Source organism: Mandrillus leucophaeus, unplaced genomic scaffold (genome assembly GCF_000951045.1).
Source record: "Mandrillus leucophaeus isolate KB7577 unplaced genomic scaffold, Mleu.le_1.0 Scaffold85, whole genome shotgun sequence".
Classification (NCBI taxonomy): Eukaryota; Metazoa; Chordata; class Mammalia; order Primates; family Cercopithecidae; genus Mandrillus; species Mandrillus leucophaeus.
Window position 1 is genome coordinate 696871 of NW_012109252.1, and position 26899 is coordinate 723769.

The window sequence follows — 26899 nt, forward strand, 5'->3', positions numbered from 1 at the left end:
CCCTCCCTCCTCCCTCCTCCCTCTCTTGGCACCTCCTTCTCTCCCTTTTTTTCTTTTTTTTCCCTCACTTCTGAATTTCTTTTGAACAAAAATATTTTCTGGAATTTAGAAACAAATTAATAGCTTATTGGTGGGTGTTCGACAAACAGCAGTATTTGACATTTTTGAATATTTGCAGAAATGTTGTATATTTAAAGAGTTGTTCCACCTTGGTTATATACAGCAGACGATGTTAGAATGGCCAAGACCACCGCAGGCTGAGATAGCCCTTTCTTGACTGGTGGTATAGTACCAGCCTATAGACTTAGACAGTGTGATATGAATCTAGCTACTCGTTCTAAAAAGAATTCTAAAGTTTGCTTAAATTATTAGAGATCTTTCTTTTTCTTCTTTTTTTTTTGTCTCCTCCAGTTTTTCACATTCTATTTTTTTTAATTCATCCTCTTTCAATCAAGGTTGAACATAATACAAACTGATTTTCTCCAAGAAGAGTGGAATATTTTTACCATCATGAGACTGTCAGCTCTTGTCTAGCCTATTGGCATACCAAATCAGAAAAAGTGAGGCCTTTGTCAGTGAGTGCGGGGTTAAACCTTACTCTGCCATTTCCTGTGTGACATGAGACAGAACAGCTAACATTTCTGAGCCTTGGTTTACTCACCTGTAAATTAGGAGCATAGTGATGATTACTGTGCTGGGAATAATCTTGGTTGGCAAATCAGACCCCAGGCATACCATTGGCCTCACACAATGCCCACCCAGGCAGGGCATTATTTACCCTTTTGCTTCTCCCTGCCGAGTTTCTCCATAATTAATGAAATTGTTTTTCTTGTATGACTTTAAATTTTGTTGAGAGATTTTAGGTGTTTCTTCCCTACAATTTTTCGCTTGGACTTTTTTCTTCCTTTTTACAAAGTACTGGCCTCTGACAGCTGTGTTTTCCTTTGATACCTGAGTAGATATGTTTGTGTGAATATTTTTCTGCACTTAAAATTAAGTAGGATAACCCAAGTAGGTGTTATCTTTAATTTTCCCAATCTAGGAAACAGATGAAAAAAAATTTAAGTTCTCATCTATCAAAAAGAGAAGAACCACGCAGAGTAAAGCTTTCTTTCATATTGGAATAACACTCTACAACAGCCGTTAGTTAGCTTAGTTTAGGTTTTATGGCCCAGCTTAACTGCATGGATTTATGCAAAGACTAACGTCTTTGGAGTTCTATATAAATTGCTTAAATGAGTTAGAATATCTAAGGCATACTAGTAAAATAAGTTTAAAAATGCCACAATGCAAATAACTCTAAATTGTTTGTTATTGTTTCCTTTTAAATTATCAGCCATAGCTTATTTAATTCACAAATCAGTATGATATCAGAGACACTGGTCATTTGAACAGTCTTTTGGTATGCGGAACTATGCCAGGCTGTTAGATTTAATCGTGAGAGTTATGGTGGGGTTTATTGGATTGGGTTTCTTACAAACATCAATAATTTGTTTTGCACACGTAACACAATAGAAAATGATCACTTGCTGAACTAATAAAACTTGTGCAATGGTATGACCATCCAGTTAGCGTAAAAGCCACTTTTAAAGTTTGTTGCATAGAACTATGGGACAAGGAGAACAGGCAAAACAAACAGACAAACATTAAACAAAAACAAACAAAAAACTCTGCTGCATGTTTTAAGACCAAAATTGGTTTTTTTGTTTGTTTGTTTGTTTGTATTGTTTTTGTTTTTGTTTTTTCCTTGATAAAGCCATCAATTAGCTTTTGGGTGATGTAGCAGACGATCACAACTTCATGTTTAAGATTGTCATAATCGTAAAAGTCACTGGACAAAATCATCCCCATGCGTGCGTGTGCTAGTTGGTACTCTAAGGATTCTACCTGTGTAGCTCTGTGGTACGGTGCTGGTAATATTCATGTTTCACAAACAAATTGACTTCTGGACATGAGTTTCCTGGAAAAAGACCATGAGGCAGAAAGTGGCAGAGGTAAGATGGAGCCAGGGTGCGTCGTCATCCACAGTGCCTGCCATCCTCCGTGGCATGATTCTGTCTCACAGAGAGGGACTGTCTGGGGAGACTGCTAACACTTCAGTCACTTTTGATGAGCATTGATTTTATGCATTTTGATATGAACTTTCATTAAGTTCGCACGTTTTTCCACAGGTGCCCATATTCAGTTTCTGAATTTCTCTACCGAAGCTAATCATGACTTCCTTGAAATTCAAAACGGACCTTACCACACCAGCCCCATGATTGGACAATTTAGCGGCACGGATCTCCCCGCGGCCCTGCTGAGCACGACGCATGAAACCCTCATCCACTTTTACAGTGACCATTCGCAAAACCGGCAAGGATTTAAACTTGCTTACCAAGGTAAGGAACAACAACAAGAACTGAAACCCAAATCTAAATACACTTCTTACATTTAAATTGCATGGAAATATAAATCTCCCTGATTGGTTCGAAGCTCGTACAACTGGAATAATTGTTTGGTGGAATGTTGGTTTCTGGTTTGTAGTGGAACACTTGTTTTTGAAAACAGAGATAAGGACACAGATGTAACCGTCAGTGGGTTTGCCTTGCCCGTTGCCTAGGCAGAGCTGATTTATGAAGACAGGGGAATTGCAATAGAGAAGGAGTAATTCACGTAGAGCCAGATGTGTGGGAGACCAGAGTTTTATTATTACTCAAATCAGTCTCCCCAGCATTCAGGGATTTGAGTTTTTAAAGATAATTTGGCGGGTAGGGGCTTGGGGAGCCGGTAGTGCTCCTTGGTCAGGTCGGAGATGGAATCACAGGGGGCCGAAGTGAGTTTTTCTTGCTGTCTCCTGTTCCTGCGTGCAATGGTAGAACTGGTTGGGCCAGATTACCGGTCTGGGTGGTGTCAGCTGATCCAGCAAGTGTGGGGTCTGCAAAGTATCTCAAGCACTGATGTTAGGTTTTGCAAGAGTGATGTGATCCCCGAGAGCAATTTGAGGAGGTTCAGACTCTCAGAGCCAGAGGCTGCGTGACCCCTAAACCATAATTTCTAATCTTAGAGCTAATTATTAGTCCTGCAAAGACAGACTGGTCCCCAGGCAAGAAGGGGGCCTTTTCGGGAAAGGGCCGTTATCAATTTTGTTTCAGCATCAAACCAAGAATTGAATACCTTCCCAAAATTAATTCAGTCTATGTCCAGGAATGAACAAGGACAGCTTAAAGGTTCGAAGCAAGATGGAGTTGATTAGGTCTGGTTTCTTTCACTGTCACAATTTCCTCAGATATAATTTTGCAAAGGCGGTTTCACAGACACACAGGGGATGATCAGGTACAGCTGTTACCTGCGCTTCACCTGCACTCCCATTCCACCTGCACACACTCTCTCCCATGACCGTAGTCATCTGCGTGCTCAGTCGCCGACTCTCATCATCCCATAGCTTTCACATTTGTCACGTGTCCCTCTGAGCTCTTGTCCCTTCAGGATACCAAGAGTCCCATGGTGCCGGGAGTTGATACATATGACAGTAAGTCTGTCGGTCTCTCGGGTGTCTATGCCTTGCCTTAGCACAGATAATGGCTACCTGCACTGTTCATGTTCAACTTTCACCATAAAAAGAGAAAAAAATCAGTGATTGAACTTTATCGTTTTTTATTCCTTCAAATATGCAATCTGTAAGAAAAGTTTGCATCATCAAAGCATTTTTGACATGTGAAAAAGTTCAACATTTTTATTTCATGCAAAATGATTTGTATGGCCTTTCCTTGAATATTGGTAGATCAAATGAGGTTGAAAATGTTAAATCTAGAGCCTGCCATTTTTTTTTAACTATAGTTAAATCACTTGTTTCCCTAATTCCACAGAATGCTCAGAAACAGGGCTTTGATATTTATTACTGAAAGAGGCTAGTATTTTATGTTGAACTCTTAGGCATTATATTATGTGTAGTCTCACCTAAAATATAAAATATAGACACAGACTTCCAGGATTGAGGTCTGTTAAACTGGAAATCTAGGTAGGAGCAAAAAAGAGAGGAAACTAAAGGCTAACTCAGGGAGCAATGTGTCTGTAGACATTGCCAGCATTTTTCTATGAACATACTGTGTCTTCCGGTGTTTCCCTTCTTTATTTTCTTACTACTTAGCAAACAGTATCACTCACTAATCATTACCTACTTGAAGCACACTAGAGAGGGAAAGAGAGAGAGAGAGAGAACATCAGAGAGGAAGCAATTTCCCACAACAAAATGGATACAGAATTTTGTATGGATACAATACAAAATTGCCTGTGCACCTGTTTTCTGCTCTTTCTCTTTTTCGATGGAAGAGAATGTATCTCCTACTTAAGGGTAATCGAGGCCGGGTGTGGTGGCCTCACACCTGTAATCCCAGCACTTCGGGAGGCTGAGGCAGGTAAATCACCTGAGGTCAGGAGTTCGAGACCAACCTGGCCAATATGGTGAAACCACATCTCTACTAAAAATACAAAAATTAGCTGGGCATGATGGCAGGCACCTGTAATCCCAGCTACTCAGAAGGCTGCGACAGGAGAATTACTTGAACTCGGGAGGCGGAGGTTGCAGTGAGCCAAGATCACACCATTGCACTCCAGCCTGGGCGACAGAGGGAGACTCCGTCTAAAAAAAAGAAAAAAAGAAAAAAGAAAGAAAAAAACCGGTAATCATTCCTATGCTCTAGGTACCTCTCTTCCTACTATTTCAGAGACATTGTATAGTGAATATTTTCTACTTCTGCATTTTCAGCTACTATCTCTCCATGAAATTTTCCCCAATAGCATTTCAAATATAACTCAAGTCTCTCACACAGCCACACACACACATACACATGTACACATCTATTTATAATTTTAATGTACCTTTGACCTCCGATCTTCCTCCAGCTTCTAATTTCTAAAACAAAATTCCAGAAAACTTACGTAAACATGCTCAATTTCCACACCTGTTTCCGCTTCTGTCTATTCAGCTGGTGTCTAATATGAATGGCTCTTCTGTGGACAAGATCTTCTATTTCAGGAGATGTTAATGTCACTAGCCCTAGAGGCACACTTCCTTTCTCATGTCTCCTGGTGACCTCCAGTATGGCTACCACTTCTCTTGACACCCTTTTCCCTTGGCTTCAGCGGCCACAAAATCTCTGGGTTATTCTGCTGTCTCTCTGGCTAAGTTCTTATTTTCTTTGCTTCCTTGACCACTTCTAACTGACTTTAGCCATGTAGGAGATTGGAATCCTCCTATATTTCCATCCTGTGCTTTCCATGATTCAAACTCCTGGATTCAAAGCCCATCATGGCCATTCACAGCTGATACATCTTGTGCCTGTGCCTCCAGCTCAAGTCTTCTGCAAGCCCCAGGACGCAGTGTCTATTTTCCGCCTCCACTGGGAAAGCCACAGGCACTGAAACATGGGCCTGAAGCTGAGCTCACAGTTTTGCTTCCCATCTTATCCTCCAGTCTCCCCGTCTCACTAAGTGTGAGGTGCAGTGTTCCTGGAATCTGCGGCTGCCTCCCTGTGTCACCACCAGCAGCCCTAACTGCTCTCAGACCTTTCTCCTAGAAAATGGCCAAACCCCTAAATGTCTTTCCAGATTTACTCCTCCAACTTCTCTCTTCTTTCCAAAAGGCATACCGGATTGATTCCTTTTGTGATGAAAGCATTTACCATGCTTTCTCAGATTTTTAGGAAATCGTTCAGTATCTATAAGGAGCCCAGTCTCCCAGGCTGTGGTTCTTTCTCTGTCTCGATTCTCACTTGCCCCTCTGAAATGTCTCCAGCAGCCACAGTGATTTCCACCTCAGATCTTTTACACGTGTAGCAATCTCAGCCTGCAATGCTCTCCATCTCCACCCCCACTCTTTGGTTAGTCACTCAGAACTGTTTCTGTGTAATACCCTGAAGGAGGCAATCTCTGAGTACCCCGACCAGGGGAGGTCTCCTCACCCAGAAGCTTGAATTCTGATGTGCTTCTCCTCGTGTGTTGGTCACGAGCATGCCTGCCAGATGTCTCCCATTCTCTCCACTTCTGGACTCAGGATAGAGGTGCCTTCAAAATGAAGTGTGGTGGTGTGACTTCACTGAGTGCTGAAATTGGAGTGAATGTCGCTTGGGATGGAACCTTGAAGAGCCAAAATTTAGTTTGCTCTAATACTGCTCTGTCATCTGGATCCCTGAGTATCTACAGGAGTAGAGTCTCCTGCCATCCCAACCCAGAGCCAGAAGGAAGCTGTCTTATTTTAAATCACTGAGATATGGGATATTGTTTTTTTGTTTTTTGTGTTTGAGAGGGAGTCCCGCTCTGTTGTCTAGGCTGGAGTACAGTGGCACAATCTCAGCTCACTGCAACCTCTGCCTCCCAGGTTCAAGCAATTCTCCTGCCTCAGCCTCCCAAGTAGCTGGGATTACAGGCACCCACCACCATGCCCGGCTAATTTTTGTATTTTTAGTAGAGACAGGGTTTCAGCATGTGGGCCAGGCTGGTCTCGAACTCCTGATCTCAGGTGATTTGCCCTCTTCGGCCTCCCAAAGTGCTGGGATTATAGGCGTGAGCCACTGCGCCCAGCAGGAATATTGTCTTTCAATGCCATGTAAATGAACCTAAACTGACAGGCATACCCTGGGACTTAATAAAATCAGGAATTTATTGTATACAGTCAGCCCTCTGCAGCCATGGGTTCTGCATGTGTGGATTCAAGCACCTCAGATCGGAATATTCTGAAATACGCAACACATGGTTGTGTCTCCACTGAACATGCACAGACTCTTTTTCTTATCGTTATTCCCTGAATGATACAGAATAACAACTATTTACACAGCATTTGCTTTGTGTTTGGTATTATAAGTAATCTAGAGATGACTTAAAGTATACAAGAGAATGTGCTTAGATTATATGAAAATGCTCCATTATTTTATATACATATCCTGTAACCCACCCCCCTGCATAAGCCAAGGGACAGCTGTATTTCTATATTTAAAGGATGCCTTACTAAAAACAATACACTGCATAAAGGTGATGGTCATTTCTGTGTTACCTCGCTCCGTGCTCAGCAGGAAGCGCAGTGCCTTGCCTGTAATTGGTCCCCAGTGGTTACAGTCTGTGAGACTGTAATTGGTCTCACAGAACCTGTGAGCTCCATACTTGAGGCGTTCCCCCCACCCCACCCATGCTAAGGGACTTTCTGCCATGCTGCATATGCATTTTAGGAAGCACCTGTGCAGGGCTTGCCTTTATTTGGTTTATCTGTGCTCTGACTTCCTCATTACATTAAATTGATTTTTAGTCCCTACTCATTGCAGATATTGCTAGCAAAACTCTTTTAAAGGATAAAAAATTGTAGCTAGACAGGAGGAATAAGGTCTGGTGTTCTCTAGTCCTTTAGGGTGACTGTAGTTAACAATAACATATTCCGTAATTTCACAGAGCCAGAAGGATATTGAACATTCCCACCACAAATAAATGATAAATGCTTGAGATGATGAACATACAGATGTAGTAATTGCCCAGATCTGATCTCTATAGATTATATGTATTGAAACATGACTATGTACCCCATGAATATCTGCAATTATTATCTGTCAATTTAATAAAATTTTAAAAATGTATTTTTTAAATTCCAAAGAGTGTTACATAGAAAAAAATTTAAAAATTTAGCCAATTCATGTCACTGCAGATACTGGCACAAATACCACGTGTCCAGTCTTGGTAATGTTGGATTTTGTAGAAGGCTTCTTTAAGGGATTGTGCTTTCAGCCAACGAAGTACCAGTTACACAGGGATGGTGGGATTTGCAGTTACTGTCAGGAAACATGACCCGAAGAATTACCTCAAGCACTGGCAGTCCTACCCATGTGTGCAACAGCTGAGTGTACCCTGGGTGTAACCAGTGATATAAAAATATTATCGATGCCCGTACTGTTATTCTCTTCTTTTCATTCCATCTCTTCCATTGCCACCAGAAATCCCAAAGGGATCAGAATTAGTTGGTTGTCAGCCAGTCACGGTGGCTCACGTCTATAATCCCAGCACTTTGGGAGGCCGAGGTGGGTAGATCACCTGAAGTCAGGAGTTCGAGACCAGCCTGGCCAACATGATGAAACCCCATTTCTACTAAAAATACAAAAACTAGCTTGCCGTGGTGGGGAGTGCCTGTAATCTCAACTACTCGGGAGGCTGAGGCAGGAGAATCGCTTGAACCTGGGAGACCAGAGGTTGCAGTGAGCCAAGATTGTGCCACTGCACTCCGGTCTGGGTGACAGAGTGAGACTCTATCTCAGGGGGAAAACAAAAATAGAATTACTTGCTTGGTTGTCCTCTCTGCAACACATAGACACATATATCACTGTTACACATAGTTGTGAAAATAGAGTCTTGATCAAATTCTAGGACTAACCTGGTCTCCATAGATGAGTCCCATCAATTAGTGGTTAGATGTAATCCATGGCGGGGGGGACAAAGATCCAGGATGTTCCCCATGAGTCTGCCCTCTTTGATTGTAAATGATAGAAATCTGACTCAAACTAGTTCAGGTAAGAAGTACAAGGTGACAGCTGCGTGGGCTGGGGCACGTCCAGAGCCTGGGCCTCAGTGACACCTGAATTCTGTTTGCCCCTGTTCTGATTTTCATAGCTTTTTCTGCCCTAATACACATGGATGATATGTCTCCAATCTAACCATACCCTGGTCAGCAAGGACGGGATCCTGCTTCCCCTACTGCAATTGCTAAACATTTTGGGAACACTTTCCTGGTGGGACCAGCTTGTGTCTAAGTTCAGCCACTGAAGCCAGGTGGACGGAGACTATGTGTTAGCTCAACTTGGGTCACAGAGTCAGAAATGTGATTAGCAGACTTCACTCAAGGGCATGATTTAAAGGGGAAGAAGCTGGTTCCTTTAAGAAGGTGCCTGGGAAAACAGCATAATACATATACCATGAAACTGTTGTATAATTGGATTAAAACTCCATGGAAATGAAGTATTTGTATGCAAGAGATTTTTGTTAGTGTTTACTTATGTCCTCATCTGCTCTTGCAGAAGTATTATTAGTTGGTCTGGAAGAGCTAATTGCCCCTGTTTTACTATATTAAAAATAATTGCAGCACTTTGGGAAGCCGGGGCGGGCAGATTGCTCAAGGCCAGGAGTTCAAGACCAGCCTGGGCAACATGGCGAGACCCTGTCTCTACAAAAAATTAGCTGGGCGTGGTGTTGGGCACCCATGGTCCCAGCTACTTAGGAGGGTGAGGTGGGAGGATTGCCTGAGCTTGGGAGTTCAAGGCTGCAATGAGCTGCCATCACACCACTGCACTCCAGCCTGGGCATCAAAACGAGACACTGTCTCAGTAATAATAATAATGACAATAATAACTGTGATGTATGGAGTGCTCACTCTGCACCACACTCTATGCTTCCTGATTTCTACATAAATTCCAAGGTTATGCACATTTCACAGATAAGAAAAATGAGGCTCAGAGAGGTTAGCAAATTGTGAAAATGTGCACAGCTGCCTGTGGAAGTATGATCTGGAATCAAGTCTGCTAGACACCAAAGTAGTCGTATCAGCCAAGCTGTTGTATTTCAGAAGAAGGAAGAGAAATGAAGTCTTTGGATTCTAAATCAAATGATTTAGTCAGTGCACTAACAGGGGAAACAGTGTTTAAACCTAATGAAGTCAGTTTAAAAAGAACAATTTTCTCCCACGAGTTGCAAAACCACTCGACCATCCCTGAGCTGCAGAATGGCCACTGTGGGAAAACTCCAATCGCAGTTTTTCGTTTTGGACCTGACACCTGACAGATCCACCTGCTCCTCTCAAGTTTTACAGCTGTGAAAATACCCTCGCCAAAACCCTGAGAGTCAAACGTTCTCCACAAGGACTTGCAGCGCATGCCGTCGTGGTTGGGTGTAGGTGCTGCCTGTGACCGTGGAATCCAGATGTCAGTTGTACCTGCATTGCCTCTTGCAGATCCAGGGGCCATTGTTCAGGAACTGCCTAATGTCATGGCCTCTGGAGGTCAGAACCCTTGCCCTTGATTTATGCAGCAAACAGACAGAGCACTTTCTTTCTTTCTTTCTTTTCTTTTTCCTTTTTTTTTTTTTTTTTTTTTTTTTTTTTTGAGATGGAGTCTCACTCTGTTGAGAGGCTGGAGTGCAGGGGTACGCTCTCGGCTCACTGCAGCCTCCAACTCCCTGGTTCAAGTGATTCTCCTGCCTCCCTAGTAGCTGAGACTACAGGTGCCTGCCACCACACCTGGCTAATTTTTGTAGTTTTAGTAGAGACAGGGTTTCACCATGTTGGCCAGGCTGGTCTCAATCTCCTGACCTTGTGATCCACCCGCCTTGGCCTCCCAAAGTGCTGACGTTACAGGCGTGAGCCACTGCGCCTGGCCTGACAGAGCACTTTCTAGGACTTTGCAAGGATTCAACAGGCCTTTAAGGCCATGCCACCCTTTCTCAGTTTGACTTGTGAGACAGCTGCAGCGCAGCCTGTCAGTGAGTGTCATGGCCAGTGGTCAGTTCATGGAGGGGGATCGAGTCCAAGTTCTCCCACCCAGGGTCAGTGCTCTGAGCCAGTGAGAAGTGCTGGGCACTCCTGCGAGCAGCAGATGGCTCTTCACCCACCTCTGGTCACATTCACCCCCTCCTCTTCCCAGACCTAAGCTCTATCCCCGCTCCTCCCAACCGCAGCCCTGAAGCCCAGTCACAGATTTCTCCTCAGAACCCCTTCATTCCTGGTGGGTTAGGGGCTCCACTCTCATCTGCTGGTGTCCACATGAGCCTTCCAGTGTAACAGTAACAGGATTGCCTTCTGCTCCCAGGGGCACCTCTCTTCTCCCGAGGCCAGGGCACCCCCAGCTACTGTAACTGGCATCCAACACAAGACAAACCCAAGCTCTGTAAGGAGAGACGTAGGACGATTGTAAAGGGGAGGCTCTGAGGGATCCTCAGGTCAGCCCGCATCCCCGGGGAGTAGGGGAAAGTGGCCTCCTGTTTAGAGAGTGGTGAGGCAGGAAGAGCAGGTGGGGGGCCCAGGAGGAACAGGAGCAGCCAAGAAGGCACCCCGGCCGGCCTGCCCCAGGTGGCTGAGGAGCTGTGTGCTGGCCCACGCTGCAGTGGGTGATGTCCAGGGGTCTGGGGAAGGATGCAGGCTCATGCATAGCTGGGCTGATACGCCTTTTATTCCAGTGTATCCGTAGGACAAGCAAGTCAGCTAACCTCACATGAGACCGAGTGCACGTCGAGAGGATCCGGGAGCCAGCTCCTCCCAGGTGAACCGAGCGGTGCCCTCAGCCTTCAGTAGACCTGAGCAAAGGAGGCTGTTCCCTCTTAGACATTTCCTGGAGCACAGAAGGCTGGGAGTGGTTTCCTAACCTTCACTCTTCCCTAGGATTAAAGGGCAAGACGTTGGAGCTTGTGTAGGTCCTGAGCTCCAGAAAGAAATAAGAGCTTGGGCTCCTCGAGGGTAGTGAAGTCAAATTAGGAGAGAGTGAGGGAAGGAATGGTATGGTGAGTAGTTGTCTTGCTATGCAGATTAAAATCGCTCAGGTAATAAAGCAACCGTCCTCCTGATACAGACACTTTCATTCATGTAGATCACCTTTATAGATGTAAATTTCCTTTACAGAAAGGCAGCTATTCAGAACTACTTTTGTATCTGCAGTGTCTCAAAATAATCTGGTGGAAATACACCAAAGAAGTGTGGTTTGGGGTGGCATATTCTGGTCTTCTAGAGTCTTATTTTGGAGTGGTGTCCTGAGGTCCAACAGTATCTAGAACTGATGAGACTGAACTCATAAAAGTGACACTTTGAAGACAAATCAGCTTACTTTCATAGACCAGTTTTTAATTCTTTCCATTTTTGAATAAAACATTATTGTAGTATTTTATAACTTGTGAAGTTCTCTGTAATCTAAACCCGTTAGGTTGTATTTTAAGTCAATTTTTCTTGAAAACTATCCATGTATTAGACTAGCACGAGAATGTAATTTCTGCGCCTAGAGCTAGAGATTGGGAAAAAAAAAAAGATACGTGGGTGTTTTGTAAAATAATGTCATAATTTAGTAGAAAACTAGACTTTCAATTACAAAATTAAAATCCAACATGATCCTCTCTATAACTGAGGTATCTGCTGAGGTCTGAGGGTAAAACCCGTTGGGTGGCCTTGCCGAGCAGGAACACTGAGTAGGCTTTCCCTGAGAAAATTCCGTGTGAACAGGACCTGGAGGCCACGTGGGAACCCTGGCTTACACTAGAGGTAGAATTATGGCTGCCAAAGGTGAAGGATGAGTTTGGACATGAGCCAGTGGAGTAAGGGCATTGGATTGTGAAGGAATTTGCATCCCCTGTTAAGATCATGAATTTAATTCTCTACACCAATTGTTCTGGGGCCTTGAGGATAGAATTCAAGGAATCTATTACTTGGATGGTAAATATATACAAAACAATATTTATGTATTTTTCCCCTTAAGCTTTAATTTATATTTACCATTTCCTTACATTTTAAAGACAGGCAATAATATTAAAATAGTATTAGCAGGCCGGGCACAGTGGCTCATGCTTGTAATCCCAGTACTTTGGGAGGCCAAGGCAGGTGGATCACCTGAGGTCAGGAGTTCAAGACCAGCCTGGCCAACATGGTGAAACCCCATCTCTACTTAAAATGCAAAAAATAGCTGGGCATGGTGGCAGGCACCTGTAATCCCAGCTACTCAAGAGGCTGAGGCAGGAGAATTGCTTGAACCCAGGAGATGAGGTTGCAGTGAGAAGAGATCATACCTGTGCATTTTAGCCTGAGCAACAGAGTGAGACTCTATCTCAAAAAAAAAAAAAAAAAAATTAGTATTAGCATAACCTGTGACTTTGTCACCAAATCATAGATTTGTTTCATTTACTGCAGATATCTCAAAATGTTACTACACCATGGTTTGAAGTTGCCTCAGTTATTAGACTTGCCACCTGTTATTGAGTGAAATAACAACAGAATATGTTGATATCGCTGGTTTCCTTTGTAATCTTATGTATTTTATTTTATACAGTAAGACATTAGTTTGAGAAACTTACTAGACTTCACCAGAATGCCGAAGTAGTTCAGATTAAAACAGTTATGGACTCTGGAGGACCTTAAGAAACGATCGCGGGTTTTAAAGTGAGAATTACAATGGCCTTAGACACATTTTAAAACCTGATCTCGTACAATGTAGATTATGGACTCTTACGGAAACACTTGTAGCAAATAGAGAAAGACTGGAGGCAAAAACACATGTTTAGGGCATTGATTGAAGTTGCAGGCATAGAGGCTGCAGCCGTGCCCAGGCTGAAGCTGCGTTAGTGGTGCCTGCTGTGGAGGAAATGATTGGGGTGATGTTTAGGTAGCGAGCGGGAGCCTGGGGTCTGCCACTGTCCGGGTGGGGGGGGGCATTGAGATTTGAAGGACTGGAAGGAGACATGGCTGCATGTGCTAGGAAGAGTTCTGGGTGGAGAGAAACCTGGTGAGTCCAGAGAAAAGAGAGGAACAAGGCTGATGCACTGGGAGTGGAAGGTCAGAGGGTTTCCCAGGAGTCAGGGGGCCTGGGGATTTGGCTGTGATGCATTCAAGTTGTTTTAGGTGCAATGTGGTATCACTGAAGAAATTTAAGTAAATGAGAAGTTGCTTACATGCAGAGAATGAATTGTGTGTGGATGGGGGTTGGGGGAAGTGAGAGAGGAGTAGAGCAAGGGAAGCAGTGAAGAGGCTTCCAGGAATTGGGGGTGGGAGGCTTTCAGCTCCAACACACCTGCATCGCCTTTTCTAGCTGTATGCACGACGTACAATTTTGAATAACATGAATGATGAATTCTGTGCTTCTCTCCCATCTTCCTACCCAACTGTCCCCTCCCTTGCCCCATTCCTAGTGAAGTATATCCTGTTAAAATATGAACACTTCCTCCATGATCATCATGTTAAACTTGTTCATTACATGGTAATTTCCATTTTTAATGAGCATGATCTTAATATCTGAGCCAATAAGAAACATAGAACATAATTATATGTCATAAACCATTAACTGTCAGTTAATTGGTCTATCTCATTTGACACTAAGCCCTTCTCAAGTCTCCCACATTTTGAATATTCTTAATACCATATTCAACACTTAACTTTTTTTTTGTTGGTTGGTTGTTTTTTTTGTTTGTTTGTTTTTGAGACAGACTCTTGCTCTGTTATCCAGGCTGGAGTGCGGTAGGGCAATCTCGGCTCACTGCAACCTCTACCTCCCAGGCTCAAGCGATTCTCCCATCCTGAGTAGCTGGGATTACAGGTGTGTGTCAACATGCCCAGCTAATTTTTGTATTTTTAGTAGAGATAGGGTTTCACCATCTTGGGCAGTCTGGTCTTGAACTCTTGACCTCAAGTGATCTGCCTGCCTCAGCCTCCCAAAGTGCTGGGATTACAGGCATGAGCCACAGCGCCTGGCCCAGCTCCATGCTTTTTTTCTTAATCTTTCTTAATTTTTTTTTATTTTTTTTTTTTTTTTTTTTTTTTAATGGTTTTGTTGCTGTGTTTTACTCTTGATATTTTACAGGTAAGGTTATTAAGGCCGTGTGTATGTAGTTCCAAAAGCTACCAATAATTTCAATCTATAATAATGGTCTATAAATAAACAAGCAAACCTGCAAAAAGCCTATGTAGGAATCGTCTAGACCACAGGTCATACAATTGCTTTGGTTGGCTCACAAAGTATTTAATATTTACAGAAATCAATTATCAGTATTGAGAATTCCATGTTACATAATTTGTGAGATACCCATGAATCCACTTTCCCGTTTTTCCGGCAAGAGCAGAATTTGGAAATATTTGTCCTGCATTCTCACGTAGGAGAGAACCCTGGCAGACTGAGCGGTCATGACTTCAGGGCGTCCTCTAGTATCTTACTGGCTTGCTCATTGAAATTGACTGTGTGGCCTTTGGGCATTAGAAAGTGTGAGTCCTCTCCTAGGTCAAGCATCTGGTTGGCTAAGCAAGTGTTTTATTTGCTTGACACCTAACTCCATGCTAGTATTGTTTGTCATGCAGCTTTTAAAGGATTTGTGAGATACCCTTAAATCTGCTTTCCCTTTTTCTCTTGCAATAACAGAATCTGGAAACATTGGTCCTGCTTTCCCATGTCTTGGATACCCCATTCCAGGCCAGGTGTCAAGCAGAAGAAAGGACTTTCAATAAATAAAGCAAAAACTTGAAACAACATATTTTTTTATTGTAGGCAATTAATTTTCTATCACTGAGATATAAAAATAAATAATATAAAAAATGAGAACATGAATTTGAGCTATTTTATTTTCTTGTAGGGTATCATATCTGACAGAGGTGATACTTAATTAGATAGTTTATCAGTGTTTGCCATTTTATAAAATTGATAAATTGATAAGATGACACTTAACTCTGATAGGTAAGTCAAATAAACATTCCTAGGTTCTACTTGAGATTTAGAAGCTAAGATTATAATTAATAACTCCTAAGAAGATGCATAAATCATACAGAGAATTCTTGTCATTTTCAATGATGTCTGTGCTGTACACCTTAAAGTTTGTCATTTATTTATGACCATGTAAAGGTCAGAGATGTTACTATAGATGTAGCTGTCTTGAAGTTAAATGACTTATCAAGAACTTTGGTAAAATCAAGTCATGCACTCTATTTCTAAGTCAAGAACTGAAAAACTGACAATAGCATGAAGCTATTTATCAACTAGCTAGATATTAGCAGGAAAATATAACAGATATCAGAGGGATGACTGCATGGTTTCATTACACTTATGATTTAAACACTTGATGTGAATAATAGTTATTTTTTCAGATCCAAACAAAGGATTCCTTTATAAAAGATAAAATTCTCTATTTTTTTTTTTTTTTTTTTTTTTTTTTTTTTTTTTTTTTTTTTTTTGAGATGGAGTCTCACTCTGTCCCCTAGGCTGGAGTGCAGTGACCGGATCTCAGCTCACTGCAAGCTCCGCCTCCCGGGTTCACACCATTCTCCTGCCTCAGCCTCCTGAGTAGCTGGGACTACAGGCGCCCACCACCTCGCCCGGCTAGTTTTTTGTATTTTTTAGTAGAGACGGGGTTTCACCGTGTTAGCCAGGATGGTCTCGATCTCCTGACCTCGTGATCCGCCCGTCTCGGCCTCCCAAAGTGCTGACTGGCTTGAGCCAGTGCGCCCAGCCTACTTTTGTTGTATTTCCTTGGGCTTACTGCTACTTAGATTTTCATAATACTCGTAAAAATTTTGACATGTTAAGTATTTTAGTGACTTGCTTTTCTTTTAGGTTTTGCAGTGTGCCATTTGGAGAAGTTAAGTCCCTCCCTCCATCCATCCCTTCTTCTGTCCCTCCCTTCCTCTCCCCTCCCTCCCTCTCCCCTCCCTCCCTCACTCTTTCCTTCCTTCCTCACTTTCTTCATTCCTCCCTCCTTCCCTACCTCCCTCTCATTCCTTCCCTCCCTCCCTTCCTTCCTTTGTTCTTTAGTCTCTTCCTCTCTCTCTTTTCTGTGTTTTAAAGCATATTCCTGCCTTGTAATGCATAAACTCTTTGGGAAAGAAAAATTATTCAATGCCAAATATCTCAAAGATAATTTTAAATGCTTTAGACATAGGAAGCAAAAATGTCTTTTATTTTCAAAGTTCCACTGTTTTTCTTCTTCCTTTTGCCATGTGTGCTAAACACCATTTTTAAAGATAATCGGATATGTTAAATCTGTTTATTCTTCATCACAATCATAAAACTGCTGAATTTTATGTGAAATGATTTTTTTAGAAAATACGCTATAGTTTGTTATACCAATTTTTCCCCTTTAGAAGAACAAGCAATTAAACCACCTCCAGGTACAATGAGCATCTGAACAATTCATTCTGAATTTTGTGAGCATGCAAATTGTTGCTTATACACAAACCATAATTTGTACATAAAGTTGATATGCTTCTAAAACTGCATCATTCCTTTTCCTTTCAACGGGGGATTGAGTGACATTGAGTAATTAGGGAAACAGGGCAAGGGGGCTTACTCAGTCTCTTTTTTTACCCTTCTGCATGAGTGAAATTGAGCTTTCAACCTAAGGCTTTACAAAGATGCCTCTTTTGCGTAAAAGTACTTCCAACAGTGACTACAAAGGGTGTAGCAATCCCCACCCCCACTAGGACAACCATGTACAAGACAGAAAAGGCTAAGATTCCCCTTAGCTTGTGGACAAGACTCTTAGAAACTAGGACCTGAATCTTCATTGTTGACCGATGTTCTCCCTGCAGAACGCAGGCATCTACTCCTTCTTTTATGGGTTTTTCTGAAAGCAAAAGCAACACTCTCACCTCCATTCCTCTGAACCAAAAGCTGACATTCTCAGTGTGCATCAGTAGACCCATCTCCTAGGTGAAGGCCCCTTCAGATTTCCACATTCCACTTGCTGCAAGCCTCTCATGCAATGCAGGGAGCACATTTCGTGTGCAGGCTGGTCCTCCTGAAGCACTGATGGATGAGCCTGCAGTCCCAGCGAGGCCCAAAACTCTGACAACAACTGTTGCAGCAGTTTGGTTGGCTTCATCAACAGGTGCTGGGATTAGGAATTAAGACAACAAATGGAGCATATTTAGGCAGAAAATATGTCTTAGTATTGAGAACCAGGGTGATATCCTTGGTTATAAGGAAAGAGTGATATGCTATCCCAGAAGTTTAGAATGGTCAATAAATACGGGAAATTGGTGAGCTTCTGTATGTGTGTACTTGGGAAATTCTGTGGACTACCATTCATGGCTGAGATGCTACTGTGACCCCAGATGGATCTTTTCATTGAGAGGGAAGCTGAGGACTCAAGCGGGGCTTCAAAGTCTTCAGTGAACACCTTGATGTGAACTGCAGCCCTACTCTCTGTAGCAATGCCATTTTCTTAGAGTGATTCACCCTAATTCCCACCACGAGAAGCAGTGGCCTCTTCCTCCTTGGTCTGTGTCCATCAGAGCAGTAGCTCGAGGGCTTCGCCTTGAGTAATGAGAAATATTTTGTCAAAGAAACTAGACAATTCTTTCCATCAAGACTAAGCTTTACTGAACTAGTATATGCCAACAGTGATTCATTTCATTTATCATCCCATTTAATTCTGTGGCCCTTGTATAGATGGGTATATTTAGTCTCCTTTCATGAATGAATAAATGAGCCTCCTGGGATTAAGTGGAACATTCAAGTCCCTATATTGGGAGAACCAGGCTGAACTCAGGTCACACCAGGGTGTCTCACCTATTTTGCAAAACTACTTCAAGGCTCATGTATGTACTGCTGAGGTAGATTTCTTCATGTGTTGATGATTCTCTTTCTAATTCAACTTTTTTCTCTTTTTGAGATGGAGTCTCGCTCTGTCACCCAGGCTGGAGTGCAGTGGTGCGATCTCGGCTCACTGCAAGCTCTGCCTCTGGGTTCAAGCAATTCTCCTGCCTCAGCCTCCCGACTAGCTAGGATTACAGGCACCCGCCACCATGCCCGGCTACTTTTAGTAATTTTAGTAGAGATGGGGTTTCAACATGTTGGCCAGGCTGGTTTCAAACTCCTGATCTCAGGTGATCTGCCCGCCTCCATCTCCCAAAGTGCTGGAATTGCAAAACCACTGCACCTGGGCTTAATTCTACTTTTTAATGACAGATAATACAACAACTCTTACAGAACTAATGGATAATACCTCCAGAAGTCTTTAGGAATTGCCCAGTATGGGGATGCAGAAGTTATGTCCTTCAGCTGAATCAGAATTTGTTTGATAATCGTGACTTTTAGCACCCTTTACCCTAGACGATAACTTCTTTATCAAATTCCACGGAAGTGATGTTTCTTCTTTTTCTCTTGCTTGATGACTTGCTTTCTTAAATTAAAACTTTTTATAAGTTTAAAACCCATTTATGAGGATGAATGCTTTTATGATGGGTACAGAGCAAGAAAGCCATGCTTCATGAGGGTTCTGACAGCAGATTGAGGCCTCCTTCACCCTCTCACACCTGTGCAGTCCGGCACTGTGATGCATTGCAAGTCCTTCAGAGGCATGTCCAGGAAGCCAACACAGTCAGTATGAAACTTATCACACCCACACTAAATAGGATGCAACAGGATCCTTCCAAAATGTATCAATTTTCAGCATACAAAGGAAGTATCTTAATGACTTCTTTTTAGTTATTTCCATTCAGATTCCTAATATAGTTCTTTATACCTTATTGTGTGAAGTGTGACAACGAATCCAAGTTTGGAAAAGACATTTGAGAACAGAGAGAATATGACTTTATATGTCAAAAGTTGAAGGGAATATCGATATTAATATTTAAGTAGTGAAGTACTCAGTTTAACAAGACATTTGGAACAAAGACCAAAAATTAGTGTAACTGATACTTTTGCTGGGTGATACTCTTCGTTAGTGTATAGTTTACAATAGAAAAAGAAACTAATTGGCATTTTAAATTCTTGAGATAATTCTGAAATGAGTCATGGGCTTTGAATAATCATCGTCATCATTATGATGTTGACTGGCAGATGGGGTTTATCAGGTGAAAAAATGGGTCCTGAGTTTTTATAGTATGTCTATGTCCATTTATAAAATGTGTTCTAATGAACATCCTGTGGTCTGAACAATTTGACGGCTAGTTCCTCTCCACTTAGGAGTTGGCAAGAGTGTGAAAAGGGGCACACACTTTGGGAGACGGGACTGCAGAGGTAATCTCTCTCCTGAAACTCTCCCCTTATCCCAGACACTGAACTCTTTCTAGGTTTGGAACACATACTATTTCCTTTGGCTGAAAAGTCTGCCTTTCTTGGTCTTTTCATGATCTGTACCATTTTACTACTTAGATCTTAATTTAAACGTCATTTCTTCAACAAAACAATTTTGACCACTACTGCATAACCTTAACCAAGTTTTATATTTTCTTTGTTTCAATCCACTGTTTATATTTTTAGTAATAATTTATGCAACTTACAATTCTTTTATACAATCATCTATGCTTTAATTTGTTTGCCTAAATTCACAAGAGTAAGACCCATTTCTAGTTTCCATTTATAACTAGCATTTATAACAGAGTACACTGTCAATATATAATCTTTATTTCACTCAGTAAATGAATGATAAAAATCACTGCGCTGCCCACACAGGCTAGTCTGCTTCCCCCACCCACACAGGATAATTGTTTTGTTGTCATTAAGAAAAGAAAAAAAAAAACAATTTTTTTTCGACAGCTAGAGTAGCCCACAGCCATTGGGCTAGGAATCATTAAATGCAACTTCAAATTTCCTATTTTTGTGTTTGTCATAGAGGTTAATTTCATGAGCAGAAGAGGGCTAGAGCTTTCAACACTGGTTTTACATATCCCAAAAAAGAACTTAATTGTACTTCTTAAATTACCCAACAGACTACACAGACAAACTAAGGAAATGCATTGCTTTACATATTATTAACACTCCTTTGTGCAAATGTGTGCATCTCTGTTAAACACTGTTTTAAGTGAAGGTTCACCAGGAGTACCTATGAGCCATTAACTTGTTAATATTGTATTGTGATAGTTGAGGCTTGTATACTTCCAAGGCACTGCTAATTCGTGGATGAAATCTTCTAATGAAGATTAGGTTGTATTGAATCTAGTTTTATTTGCTTCTCCTCTAGAAACTGGAAATCAGCTTTTCATGTTTTTATTTTTGTTTTTTTTTCCTTAAGGTTTTATTAGCATTCATATTTGGTGTATAGGAGGACTCATTTTTCCAAGAGTTTATTACATTTAAAGTCAAACAAGAATGAGAAATGAATTGCTGATTTCATCCTAAAAGAGAATAATAAAGAAGGAAATGTGTTGATAGTTGAAACTCAGTGTGGAATTATTCATTCTTTTTTTGTGAGCATGGGTCTCTAAAGCAATTTTGGGTCCAAATAGCAATATTACGAGGAAGCATTCCATGCACTGTGGATGTTTTCTAGGCCATTTGGCACTGGCTTTCAAGAAAAGGCTGTTTTTGTGGACTTCAGCGTGGAGTGGGCCCTGGCAGAGGCACCAGTGGCCTTGCTGTGCGTTTGACAAGTTGGCCCAGGGAGCCACACGATGGGGGAATGCAGATGAGGGGTGTGCGTGTCACAGAAAAGAGAGAGATGCTGATTTGGCCTGGCTTTCTGTTTTAATGTTCCCTGTCCCTACATTTATTAGCATAGATTTCTAAGCATCTAGTTTTTCAAATAGGTGATAACAACAAAAACAATCAATAACGAGGGACACGCCACTCTAGCCTTTGAGCTATGTCCTTTAAGACATAATTGTTTTGTAGGGGTTTGAATATTCTTCCTTCGAACACCTGCAGAACTTTTTCCTTGAAGCCAAGAACAATGTAAAAGATTCTAACAGTCCAATATTCTACTTTTCAGACACAAAAACAACTGAGAAACACTATTCTATATAATGTAGCTACTGTATGGTAGACTGTTATATTAGTCCGTTTTCACGCTGCTGATAAAGACATACCCAAGACTGGGAAGAAAAAGAGGTTGAATTGAACTTACAGTTCCACATGGCTGGATGGGGCAGCGGGGGTCTCAGAATCATGGTGGGAGGTGAAAGGCACTTCTTACATGGCGGCGGCAAGAGAAAATGAGAAAGAAGCAAAAGTGGAAACCCCTGATAAAACCATCAGCTCTCGTGAGACTTATTCACTATCACGAGAATAGCATGAGATAGATCGGCCCCTATGATGCAGTTACCTCCCCTTGGGTCCTTGCCACATTCACAACATGTGGGAATTCTGGAGATACAATTCAAGTTGAGATTTGGGTGGGGACACAGCCATACCATGTCAACTGCACATTCCATTTTCACAAAATTGTGAGTTACAAACATTTTTTCTTTCATAAATTTCATTAATAGCAATTGTGCTTATAAGGTTTATTGATCTATAGTACATCCTTATAGAGTGTATCCACTCAGTAGTTCCATGGTATAATGTAGCTTTACCAAAAAGCAGCACTGGAACATTCATTCCTTTTTTTATTTGTAATTACATCTTTTTAAAGTAATATCATTTTTAATTGGCAAATTATAATTGTATACATTTATGGGGTAAAAACATTCATTCTAAAATTCATAATTTATCCTTGATTTTCTGTAAATAAAGCTTGTAAATATTGAGTTCTAAAGACTACATGTCAAAAGATAGCATTGAGTTAATCAGAATACTCATTTTCAATAACTATTTTTAATTTCATATTATCAATATATATTAGGTTTATGTAAAGGTAATCGAGGTTTTTGTCATTGAAAGTATGGCAAAAACTGCAATTACATTCACACCAACCTAAAATACAGGTAATTCTCTATAATGTTTAGGTGCATTATAAATTAAATGTAATAATTTTATTTGAATCTTATGACAGTTTATTAAGTTTTATCACATAAATTACTTGATATTCAGCCTGATCTTGTTAATTAGGCAATACTCCTTTGCATCTGTTTTTTGTTTGTTTGTTTGTTTGTTTGCTTTTTAAGAGATAAGATCTTGCTCTGTCACCCAGGCTGGAGTGCAGTGGTATGATCATAGCTCACTGCAGTCTTCAACTCCTGGTCTTAAGCAATCCTCCTGCCCCAGCCTCCCTAGTAGCTGGGATCACAGGCATGAGCCACTGCTCCCGGCCCTTTACATCTTTAGATAGTAGGTACAAGAGGTGATGTCTGGAGCTCTTAGGGAGCCCCCAAGGCCCTGTAAGTAATGAGCGACATAATCCAGTGGGGTTCTGGGTTTCAGAGGCTGCTCAGTGCTTCCCCCCAGATGAAGTTTCCTCCTCTCCCACTCTGGGAGGAATTTGTCTCACGTCGTGTTCTTCCCAGTTCTCGTCCGTGGGGGAGCCAATGCCAGGAATTATCTCAAGATACTTTTGCCACTGTGTGTCCTCTGATCTCAATTTTTCTTGTTCTCAATCATTTTTCTGCTGCTTCTCTGACTCTTGTTCAGAAATATATCATTGCATAAATAAAAATAATTAAAACCAAGGGATGCTGAAAGGTGAAATAAAGGATTATTTTAACCTGCTGACTATAGTCAGGGCTTAACCATAGGATCCTGTTGTCAACTGCACAGTATACTTATAATATTGAAAATATAAATAAATACACAGAAATCTCTACAATCTGTGACTATTGAATGATATGACATTTAATCGCTGGCATTTATGAGTCTCTCCCTATTTTTTTTTTGTTGTTGTTGTTTAGTCATTTGGATTTGGATTTCTGTAGTATAAATAATGCTGCAATGAACATCTTTAAACATTTACCTTTTCCTTCTTGGAAATCATGCTCATAATAGAGATTTCTGTAAATGTATTACTAAGTTTAATGTTATAATTGATTTTTTATGGCTTTATTCCAATGACTTTCCCAAACAGTTGTGGCAAATAATGTTGCCATCATTTAGTTACTCAAATGACTCACTAGCATTTATTGTTATTTATTGTTATTTATTTATTTGAGATGGAGTCTCACTCTGTTGCCAGGCTGGAGTGCAGTAGCGTGACCTCGGCTCACTGCAACCTTCGCCTCCTGGGTTTAAGAGATTCTCCTGCCTCAGCCTCCCAAGTAACTGGAATTACAGGTGCCCAATCACCACTCCTGGCTAAGTTTTGTATTTTTAATAGAGACGGGGTTTTACCATGTTAGTCAGGCTGGTCTCGATTTCTTGACCTCGTGATCCGCCCGCCTTGGTCTCCCAAAATGCTGGGATTACAAGCGTGAGCCACCGAGCCCAGCCTGTATATTGCTATTTTAAAGAGGAAACGATGCCGTTTCATTAGTTTATTAAATAGGAAAAAGCTATGGATAATAATGAAACCTCATGGCTCCATGGAATGCTTAATATTTGGCAAATGTTAATGAAGACAAACTCCAAACAGCACTTACATTAATCTTGCGAACGCCAAGGTCACGGTGCAGGCCCACATCATACATTGCCTGGTTGCTATCTTCCATATGTTCTCACTTAATCTTTATGGTGATATCCAATCGCTTTAATATAAAACACAGACTGATTCATATTCTGAGCCTTACCTGTCTCTTAAATCTAATCTCTGAGTAAACCCACATCATGCCCTCTGTGTTCCCATCCCCCATCTGGTGGCCCCTCTGCCCCATCCTGTCTTTTTTGCTGCCCACCTCTACTTTTTCCGGGTCCTGAACACAGAAACAAAAAATTATAGAATTCTGGGAAACACCTGCCATAATAATATATTGTTTGATTTTCCAGCATTTATTTACAAGTTTCAAAGCTACAGGCTCACTCCAATATTGTCAGTGGTTAAGGAATTTACATATAAAATTGAAATTTCCATTTCACTTCATTCTCCACAGGAAAAGTCCCTCTGCAGAAGCTCGAAGCCTTTATTTTATGAGTTGATTTTCAGTTGATTGTGAGGACAATGACCGGTGACCTCATGCTCTTTAAAAACTCATTGTGTTGCCTGGCGCTGAGGGTTGGTTTCAGCAGAATTACATGACAGGGAGGAGGTTCTCCCAGAACTGGTGCTACACAGTATGGTTTTGCTGCTGTATTAGGAGCAGGTTCCCAGTCTAATGGGAACTACCTTTATGGATAAAGCTGTGCCTAAACATTCAAAGATGCTAGAGAGGGCTTCTGCTGCTTCGAGTACTCACACCGTCTTCAACAGAGTGGGCGAGAGGAGTCTGCACAATGGCTCATTTAGCTTTAAGATTACAGTATCGGATGACACCTAATTTATGGATTAGTTACTTCTTACTAATTAATGAGTAAATGTTTAAACCACACAGACTGCAGACATTGATTATCTCTTGTCTTACCTAGAGTTTATTCTAGGGAACATAAAAGACACAATGATAAAACACAATAAATCATGTTATAAAAAACGGTACTGACAGTAGTCGCCAGCTTAGGGATTATACAGTTTTTTTTGTTTGTTTGTTTGTTTTTTTTTTAGAAAAAGACTAAAGAGACTGGAATGGATTTTCCTATTATATAAACAGTTAGTTAAACAAAACAATGACATATTTCCCAGTCAGGAGTACTTAGACTGGTAGTATATTTCCTGTTTAAAATGGAATTATTAGGTACATGTTCACCCAACATTCTTTGTGGGCCCCTTTTATTATTTGTATTACTTTTTCTGGGGGGGGGTGCGGTGGGGAACGGAGTCTCGGTCTGTCGCCCAGGCTGGAGTGCAGTGGCGTGATCTCAGCTCACTGCAACCTCCGCCTCCAGGGTTCATGCCATTCTCCTCCCTCAGCCTCCCGAGTAGCTGGGACTACAGGTGCCCACCACACACCTGGCTAACTTTCTGTATTTTTAGTAGAGACAGGGTTTCACCATGTTAGCCAGTGTGGTCTTGATCTCCTGACCTCATGATTCACCCGCCTCGGCCTCCCAAAGTGCTGGGATTACAGGTGTGAGCCACCACGCCTGGCCTGTATTACTTTCTTAAATAATTTACATCATATGCCTTTTTTCCATAGTAAAGATTATCAAATTTATTTTTGGTATGTGCTACATTCCTTTTAAAGAGCACACTATTTTATTAAATGCATATGGTTATAATTCTACTACTAATAATAACATCCAGTTGGACTGGATGGCAACTGACTCCTTAGAAAATATACATTATTAAACTTATATCCAACAACTTCATCTTAAGCAGCTACATATGATGACACTCCTCCTTCAAATTCCGGAGTAATTTAACCTCTCAAATATATGCTTTATTTTGTCTATTTGTTTCTTTCAGCCTATGAATTACAGAACTGTCCAGATCCACCCCCATTTCAGAATGGGTACATGATCAACTCGGATTACAGTGTGGGGCAATCAATATCTTTCGAGTGTTATCCTGGGTACATTCTAATAGGCCATCCTGTGCTCACTTGTCAGCATGGGATCAACAGAAACTGGAACTACCCTTTTCCAAGATGTGATGGTAAGTTCATCATTTCGCTTGGGGGCAATTTAATGTTTCATGGGCATAATAGCACATTAAATATTAAATGAACATATCCAATAATGTATTAATGTATTCAATAAATATTCATTGAGAATCTATTATGTTTTACTCACTCTACTTAATATTTAAGGAATATGTCATATACTAGTAAGTTAAAAGTGGAAAAGAAACCCTTGTTGCCAAGGAAATTATAAGGATAGCAAAATAGTAAACACAAGAGGAATGTTATACTCAGCTGCAGGTAAGGAGATGGCACAGGCTTGGCAAGCCATCAGGGAAATCTCCGTGAAGTCAGCAGCATACAGCTTTACAGTGGTTATATCAAATTGTCGGACCAGAGGGAAAAAGGGTACTTATTAATTTGATCTTTGGTATTTATTTTTGTTTAGCTTTTACAATAATTGTATATTGCTTTTGCATTTCAGAAAAATGAACTCATTTTTGTAGTGTGCCTTGAAAGGTACATAGCATTTTGCTACTTGGAGGTGGAACACTCCAGGTAGAAGAAACAGTGTCAGAAAAAGCGCAGTATAGATACAGTCTTAGGAGAAAACAGTAGAGTGGTCTAATAGTGTAGGAGGAGGGGCTGTTGGGAGAGGTTGGAGGCAAGTTCTTGTTCAATGGTGCAACAGAAGACCTGGTCTCTTTAGCTGTCCTTTCCTGAGCGGGAATCCTGTCTTTAGTGCTTCTGTGTGACTGCCTAATTTTTATGATGACTTTGACATTTTTTCAATATCAAATTAAAATAATAGATCCATACGATGTTTAGGAAGAATGCATATGTAATAGAAAATTGACTGTAAACCCGATATTCTAACACTATGCATACAGGGCCTTTGAATGAAAAAATAATGAAATTACCAATTCCGTGGACCTTTGAAATACTAAACACTTGTATCCTGTGGGGAAAAGGGAAAGACATCTGGCC

At 41.2% G+C, this 26899-nt stretch overlaps 1 protein-coding gene across 1 annotated transcript in view; it reads left to right on the forward strand.

Annotated features, from left to right (window-relative positions):
- Positions 1–26899, forward strand: part of CSMD1 (CUB and Sushi multiple domains 1) — a 666897-nt gene that overhangs the window by 431004 nt on the left and 208994 nt on the right. The window contains exons 31-32 of the mRNA XM_011968609.1: positions 2172–2381; positions 25759–25947. Coding sequence (XP_011823999.1) covers positions 2172–2381; positions 25759–25947 — 399 coding nt within the window. The remainder of the gene's footprint in view (positions 1–2171; positions 2382–25758; positions 25948–26899) is intronic.